This window comes from Carlito syrichta, unplaced genomic scaffold, assembly GCF_000164805.1.
Source record: "Carlito syrichta isolate Samal-C Ts95f unplaced genomic scaffold, Tarsius_syrichta-2.0.1 Scaffold305877, whole genome shotgun sequence".
Taxonomy (NCBI): Eukaryota; Metazoa; Chordata; class Mammalia; order Primates; family Tarsiidae; genus Carlito; species Carlito syrichta.
Window position 1 is genome coordinate 139830 of NW_007249973.1, and position 8627 is coordinate 148456.

Here is an 8627-nt window from a genome sequence, read left to right on the forward strand (position 1 = left end):
GCGGGTCCACGCTGGGGTGGCCATGAGTGTGCCACTGCACTCCAGCCTGGGTGACCAAGAGAGACTCCAACTAAAAAAAAAAAAAAAAATTCTCCTTGTGCCTTTGATGCGTGTCCTCCACCCTCGTTCCAGTAAAAGCATTTGCTCACAGGTTATAATAAATGTGAAGAAAGTACCACTTGTTGGTCAAGGCATCCTGTGTTAAGATGACTGTCTGAGCTGGATGTAGTTGCTCATACCTGTATTACCAGCACTTTGGGAGGCAGAGGTGAGAGGATTGCCTGAGCCTAGCATTTCAAGACCAGCCTGGGCAACTTGATGAAACATCACCTCTATAGTAAAAAAAATAAAAAATAAAAAAATAACTAGCTGGGTATGGTGGCATGCGGCAATTAGTTTCAGCTACTTGGAAGGCTGAGGTGGAAGGATCGCCTGAGCCCAGCAAGGCAAAGCTGCTGTGGCCATGATTGCGCTACTGTACTCCAGCCTGGGCAACAGACTTAAATCAATGAATGAATAAACAAATAAACAAACAACAAGCAACCATAAATATATAACCAACCAGCCTGATGTTTAAGACAGTGTAGACAGTTAATTATTTCTTGGGTCCTTTCTTTACCAGCTCAAAGTGGTACCAGCTAAAGTACAAGCACACCAATGGCTAGCAGTGCCTTCTCAGGCAGAGCATATTGAGTGGTATAGTTAGGTAGTGACTGTAGAGTAGTCCAGAGAAAAGCCCCGGCTGTGGATCACTGATTCACCCTGCTTGTTCCATCAATTGTTTTAAACTACCCATGAGGCCGGCACAGTGGCTCATGCCTATAATCCCAGCACTTTGGGAGGCCGAGGTGAGGATTGCCTGAGCTCACGGGTTCAAGACCAGCCTGGGCAACTTGGTGAGACCTCATCTCTACAGCAAAGCAAAAAATTAGCCGGGCATGGTGGTGTATGCCTGTAGTTCCAGCTATTTGAAAGGCTGAGGCAGAAGGATTGCCTGAGTCCAATAGGTTGAGGCTGCAGTGGCCGTGAGCGTGCCACTGCCCTCCAGTCTAGGCAATAGAGTGAGACTCAAAAATAAATAAATTAATAAATAAACTACCCATGAGATTTTAATTTGTGGAGGTGACTGAGTGCCAGCATGGAGAAGTGAATGCCACTGAAGAAACATTACTTACATTTCTGGTAGAAGGAGGCACATTATGTCATATGGGGCGACATGGAGAAGTATCAGGTGATCAGGCGGCAAAAGCAAGAGGGAGGGGAAAACATTAAGCCACAGCCTTTACTGGAGTCTACAGGAAAGGCAGGGCATAGTAAACAGCTTAGGATTGACTGGTTAAGCTTTGGGAAGGGGGACTGGCCTTAGTTGTCTGGTACCTGGCCCCAGAATGGTTAGGGCAGAGGACTGTTACCTCCTGGAGTGTACAAAGCACAAGAAACATAGTTTGGAGTATGGGCTCTGAATTGGTTTATTAACCTATGAAGTATGTGCTTCCAGTTGAGCCCTTTGCTATCTTAAGAATTGGCTAGTGGGCAACCTCTTTCACGTCCCCTCCTACTGTGGGAGCTTTTCTGTCTTCTTAATAAATCCTACTTTATTAAAAAAAAAAATTAAGTTACCATTAAAATGTTAAAGGCCAAAAAAAAAAAGAAAAGAATTGACTAGCCCTGGGAGGGGCAGTGTTTCTGGCCAGCAACATTTTTTTTAAGGTGTCAAAACATCATATTATACAGAAAATGTTTAAATTATGGTTAATACACTCCCACTATGGTTTTCATGCATTTATCAGCATTTATCTTCTTTCAGCTTATTGGCATGGAATGGAGGATGAAGAGATATCTTCTACACAGAGTGTTTCTGTAGGAAAAACGTCCCAGGTCAGAACTCCAAGGGCATGTCTGTCTCCCCAGAAGACTCACCCCTGTGAGATATGTGTCCCAATCCTGAAAGACATTTTGCATCTGGGTGATCTACGTGGGCAGAAACCATACTTTGTTAGGGCATGCGAAATCCTTCACCACAATCAGAAGTATCACAATGCAGAGAACTCATTAAAAAGAGATCTGAACAGGGCCTCCTTTGCGAAGAACAACCTATCCCATGTGTCAGAGAATCCCTTCCTTTGTAGGAAGATTGGAAAGGTCTTCCCGGCACAGTGGAGACTTCTCCAGCCTCAATCCATTCCTAAAGGTGAGAAACCAAACAAAATCACCAAATATGAGGAGGCTTTTTACTGTGGAAAGCGGCATTACAAGTTGGGTGAATGCAGAAAAACTTCCAGCCACAAGCATACTCTTGTTCAGCACCCAAGAATCTGTACTGGAAAAACGGTTTATGAGTCTAGTAAATGTGGTGAAACCTTCCGTGACAAGTACTCACTTGTTCCATTCCAGAGAGTTCACAATGAAGAAAGGCCTTATGCATGCAGTGTATGTGGCAAATCTTTTAGCCAAAAAGCCACCCTTATTATACACCAGCGAGTTCATACTGGAGAAAGGCCATATAAATGTGACGAATGTGGGAAATCTTTTAGTCAAAGCTCCAATCTTATTGAACACTGCAGAATTCACAGTGGAGAAAGGCCTTATGAGTGTAGGGAATGTGGAAAGGCCTTTGGGTGCAAATCCAACCTTGTTCGGCACCAGAGAACTCACACGGGAGAAAGGCCATATGAGTGTGGCAAATGTGGGAAATTCTTTAGACAAAGCTTCAGCCTTGTTGAACACCAGAGAATTCACACTACAGCAAGGCCTTATGAGTGTAGCCAGTGTGAAAAATCCTTTAGTCAGAAAGCTACCCTCATTATACATCAGAGAGTTCACACTGGAGAAAGGCCATATAAGTGTGGGGACTGTGGGAAATCCTTTAGTCAAAGCTCCAACCTTATTGAACATTGCAGAATTCACACTGGAGAAAGGCCTTATGAATGTGGAGAATGTGGGAAATCTTTTAGTCAAAGAGCCACCCTTATTAGACACCAGAGAATTCACACTGGTGAAAGGCCTTATGAGTGTGGTGAATGTGGGAAGTTCTTTAGACAAAACTTCAGCCTCATTGAACACCGTAGAATTCACACTACAGCAAAGATTTATAAATGTGGCCAGTGTGGGAAATCCTTTAGCCAAAGAGCCACCCTCATTAGACACCAGAGAGTTCACACTGGAGAAAGACCTTATGAGTGCAGGGAATGTGGGAAAGCTTTTGGGTACAAATCTAAACTTGATCGACACCAGAGAACTCACACTGGAGAAAGGCCTTATGAATGCGGTGAATGTGGAAAGTTCTTTAGGCAAAGCTACAGCCTTGTTGAACACCAGAGAATTCACACTAGAGCAAGGCCTTATGAGTGTAACCAGTGTGGGAAATCCTTCAGCCGAAGAGCTGCCTTCATTAAACACCAGAGAGTTCATACTGGAGAAAGACCTTATAAATGTGGTGAATGTGGAAAGTCTTTTAGTCGAAGCACCAGCCTTATTCAACACTGTAGAATTCATACTGGAGAAAGGCCATATGAATGTGGCCAGTGTGGGAAATCGTTTAGGCAAAAGTCTGTCCTCATTCAACATCAGGTAGTTCACACTGGAGAAAAGCCCTATGAATGCATCAAATGTGGGAAATCTTTTAGCCAACGCTCTAGCTTCTTTCAACACCAAAAATGTCATAACATGTAGAGCCTCATGAAGGCAGCAAATATGAGAAGTCCAAGGTTCAACTTGTTTAGAACCAGAAAGTTCACATTTGAGAAAAACCTTAGAACTATAGGACATGTGCTGTCTCTGTTGAGACACTAGAGAGCCTTTGTGAGGGAGTGATCTGCCTGAAGAATTTAGAGGGTAAAATTCCCTTTGAGTTACAGGCATGCGTGAGGCTTTCATGAGCTACTTTGCACATTCTAGACTGCCTGAAGCCTTTGCCAGAATTAAATCGCTGCCATTTTCTTTGGTAGAAGCCATCTTGTACCTTGTACAGTGGGCATTGGTCACCCTGATGTGCCAAAGTAAGGCAAACATCTGTCCATTCCCTGGAGGAAATCTTGAGTAGCCTGATCCCTTATTCTTTTTTCTGAGTACCCCATGGATCTGTCTGGGACAAGAGGACCTGATCTGGATTCAGCAAGAGGCTTTCATAGAAGGTCTCACATGACCTTCGTGATTGATGTTTTCTGGCTCCAAAACACTAACTGGTAACTTCCTACTTAGCACTGCTCTAGTTTGTGTACAAATAAAGCCCTTATTATTTCATCTACTTTTAATCATAGGGTTGTATTCACTACTTTGGGTAGATGGAATACAGAATTGAGCTTTGTTTATATTTAACAGCTTTTGTGGAACTTTTACTTTGTGGGTCTCAGCAGGGACACTACAATAACAGTAGTTCTTATTCCATTTTGTTTGATTTGCATTGCTACTCAAGTCCTCCAATGAAATAATGCAGGGCTTTGTGGTCCTAGTTCTTGGCCTCAGTGCCTCCGTTTTTTGTTTGTTTGTTTGTTTGAGACCAGTGGTCACCCTGAAAAAGAATCAATTGTTATTACTCTGTCTAGTGCTTCTTGGAATAGCCTGAATTTGTTCTGTTACTCCTATGTGATATCACATAATGCCCAGCACTGTTGGGGAGAAGCTTTTCATCCAGTTCTGCAAAGAGCAATATGCCCTCATGTGCATAATTTCATAGGCTGGTATCACTGGTAAAAATACAGGAGCCAGATGTGAACCATAATTGGTATAGAAATACTGGGTATGGTTGATAAGGAGTGAAGGAATTGGTAACAAGTCAGATAGAATGTGCTTGTAAAAGTACATTTCAAATTCCAATGACTATAACTCTGAGCAATCACAGTACCTTCAAATCTGAGTCCTGTGATTAAGGTCATTGTCAGAGAAAACATTCTTAAACTATTGCAGATTTCTGTTGTTTTCTGGGATATTCACCTAAAGGCCAAATTCTATACAGGCAAAAAGATGAGGAGATAGACTGGATCTCCTGTAGTATATACAGGGTTGTGGATTTTTTTGGTCTAGTAAGTGTTTCTGTAGTCTCAGATTAGAACAGCCTCAGTACTTGTCAGTATTTTCTGCACTCATGGAAGGCTGCCCTTACCCAGGCACAAGGAAGGAGACAGTGGAGTCAACATGGGTTGCCAAACTATGCCATCTCTAAAACGTGAGAGAACCAGAATTTTAATTTTGAATCATTACAAAAATTTATTGTGGTATAATTAACACACAATAACTTATATGTGTTTGTCATACACATAAACCAGTGAAGCCATCATAATCTTGATGCAGATTAATGATTTATTTGCTTTAACAATGGATTAATTAATTTGATTAATTTTTAAAGTTTAATATGAATGGACTCTTAAAGCACTTTCTCCTAATATTTTTCATGCTGGATAATTATTTTTAGATTTCTTATTGTTAGTTATGTGAATGGTTCATTCTTTTTATTGCTAAGTTGTATTCTGTTCTATGCCACTATTTGTTTATCCATTCATTGCTTAATGGGCGGTTGTATTGTTTCCAATTTGAGGAGGTTACAAATAAAGCTGCAATAAACATAGGCATACAGTCCTTCATATGGGATTGTGGTTTTTTTTTGTTGTTAGTTAATACTTTACATTAGGTGAATGTTTCACTTTTTAAGAAACTGCCAAATGTGATAACTGGCTGGGTCCATTCCAATCCCAACAATAGTGTATGAACATTCCTGTTCCTCCACCAGTTTGTCCATTCTTAGTGTGTCTGGTCTTTTTAAATTTTACTTGCATTAATAAGTGTGTATTGCCATCTAACTGGTTTTAATTGCATTTCTCTGGTGTTTTATGATGCTGAGCATTTTTTTTTACCTGTTTATTTACCATTTATACATCTTCCATAAAATTTCATAAAATTAAGATGTATAACAAAGTTATGTTAGAACTTTACTCATTCTTCAAACATGTGAGCGACTTCTTTGCTAAATTGAATAATTGTCTTTGAATCCCAGGAGAATATTTTCTCAACTCTTCTGTGCCATTCATAGTGTTAGCCTAGACACTATGTGTTTTTAAACCTAACCTGTATCATTAACACATTCTTCTTCAGGTTCTTATATCTAGCCACTCAATAAAACAAACCCTGGTTTTAGTATTTGTTGATTTTCCTGGTGTAAATATTTCTACCGTGGCCAATTTCAAGCTGCCAAAATGATGTTACTGAACATGGAGTTGAGATGTGCTGTTGCACATTATTAGAGTCTGTTTCCACCATTCTGATATGGTAGCTAGAAATAGTATCAGGGACATAAATGAGAGTAAAACATAGTAAAATAATTAGGAAGAGACAATTTTTTTTGGTATTAATTACCTTTGCTATTTAAAATACCTTTTTCAAAGTATAATTGTTTTATAATATATTCCACATATTTAATCCTTACAATTTGTAATTTTATACATGCTTCTTAAACCCTTGAACCAAAGTTCTTCCCTGTCCTTTTAAATTCATTCCTCTTACATAAAATTGATTCAAGGACATATTCTACCCATTGTAATGAATATTTTCAAATATATACACAGGAAGGAAGATGTTATACACCCCAGGAACCCTTCCCCAGATCTGTCTTTATGATCATTTCATGGTTATTCTTGTTTCACCTATTCCCACATACAAGAATTATTTCACTTACACACCAAAATCTTGTTGCCTAATCTCTTCAGAATGCATTTCCCAAACACAAGAGCTCTTTCATTTTATGACACTAAAAATTATAGAGAACTATATGTCATCTGAAATTTGTGAAAGAACCTTGGGTTCTTTCTTATTTATATAAAATTTATATTTCATATATATGAAGGCATACACAACATCCATTGTCCAAGAATAAGCCAAGCTCTGTACTGTGAATTGTTTTAAATTTCTCAGAATCACTTATCTAATTCAAACGTATTGTTTTTAGTTGCATCATGGATACAACAGTATAAAGTATTTTAAGATTCTGGGAATTTACACCTATTTTAGTCTATTCCAGAAAATATTTCTCATCTAGTTTTTATAGCTAAAGAGGGTTTTCTGTTTGTTTGTCTGTTTGTTTTTGCACTTATTCCTTTCAATTAACTAATGGTGCCTTTTTTGATGTCATGATCTTTTGGTTCGTGTCCTACTCAGTGCTATAGTGAAAATGGGATGAAGCCAGACCCTACTTTGTGATTTTTGAGTGGACGTGGTATCGCAGGCACCAAAACACAGTTGGTGAAAGCCCATTTCTTGTAGCTGCAACAACCTCTTATCTTTACACACAGAGTGAGAACCTCCTTGATCAATGTACTATATCAGAAACAATTATTGAGAAAGCAGCAGTTATAGAAGATAGCATTCATCATAAAATATAAAAACAGTATATTTAGGAATTGAGGAAATGTAAAATCTCTTTTAGGGAATTTTTTTTTTTTGGTAAAAATAAGGCATCATAAAGATATTTGGATAATGAAATAAGCTTAACAATTATAATTTATAGTAAACCTTTCTCATTTTATGTAAGTTAAATCCATTCTAATATGTTCCACAAAGAATTTTGAGGAACTTCATAAATTTATTAAGACACTTAGAAGAAAGAAAGTTTTCACGTTTGCCTGCCTCTTTCAGGGACGCCCAGCATCTCACCCCTACATCTTTGTTATGGCTTTATGTGAAGTTTTTTCTCTTTTGAATCTAACCAACATACTGCAACTCACAAAGCAGACTGTAAAGCTTTTCTGCATATATTTGAAAAGCAACAAGATAGCGTCTATTAGTTCGCAGCTATGAGTGAACGTACTTTGTATGAGTGATGTCATATCATGTGCTGTAATTGGAGGTAGGAGGATGTACGTTCTTATTGGGTCTTTAGGACCACTTAAACACAGCCTCAGAAATTACACTCAGAGAGGCATATGAAATTGAAGGACTTATACTCGCAGGTCCTAGAAGAGAGAAGCCCGGCACACCACGGAGGGGACTACATGGGAGGAACCTCGAGAAAGCTAGCTCAAACAAGCGGAGATCCAAAACTGTAGATCCATGGAAAAGTGCCTTCCTTTGGGGTCAAAGTAAAGAAGCCTAAGGAGATTTTACTGATGCATTGGGATGCCATTAGCTCACAGTCAAGCGAGGGCAAGAAGGGGAGCTTGTGGCAGGGGCCAGCCTCATCACACTGGTACACCTGGTTGCCTGGGCGGAGCGCTAAAAGCTTGTTTGTAGGGATGTCCAGGCATCAGAATAACATGAAACTTCAAACATTTACCACGCAGTGCGCCCACCTGTTCCATTAAGAACATCTGAAACAAAACGGGGAAATCTGGACGCGTTTCCTTAGCGAACACCCAAGGCCCTCTTCCTTTATTAGCGCGCCTGGACGCGCTAACCCAACCCCTCTAGGAACCCCGGCACCAGGAGGTCGGTGATGCGCGTCCCCAGCCCGGTCGGACGCAGGACAAAACTACGTTACCCAGAAAGCAGTGGGCCAGCGGTGTGCGTGAGCCAATGACGGCACAGAAGGGGGCGTGGCTGGCAGCGCGCGTGACCGGGGACGGGCTTCCGGCGTCGCCGGGCGGCCGTTCTTGTGTGGTGCGGCGCGTCTGTGCTCACCTGCTGGACCCGGCTGGGCGTGG

At 40.5% G+C, this 8627-nt stretch overlaps 2 protein-coding genes across 3 annotated transcripts in view; both read left to right on the forward strand.

The window, feature by feature from the left end:
* Positions 1-3725, forward strand: part of LOC103265189 (zinc finger protein interacting with ribonucleoprotein K-like) — a 12921-nt gene extending 9196 nt beyond the window's left edge. For both annotated transcript variants that reach the window (XM_021714929.1, XM_021714928.1), the window contains 3 exons: positions 1808-2386; positions 2555-3002; positions 3423-3725. In XM_021714929.1, the coding sequence (XP_021570604.1) occupies positions 1808-2386; positions 2555-3002; positions 3423-3672 (1277 nt within the window). In that variant the 3' untranslated portion in view covers positions 3673-3725. The remainder of the gene's footprint in view (positions 1-1807; positions 2387-2554; positions 3003-3422) is intronic.
* The window catches only part of ZNF550 (zinc finger protein 550), a 25617-nt gene that overhangs the window by 6303 nt on the left and 10687 nt on the right, over positions 1-8627 (forward strand). The gene's annotated exons all lie outside the window — the stretch shown is intronic.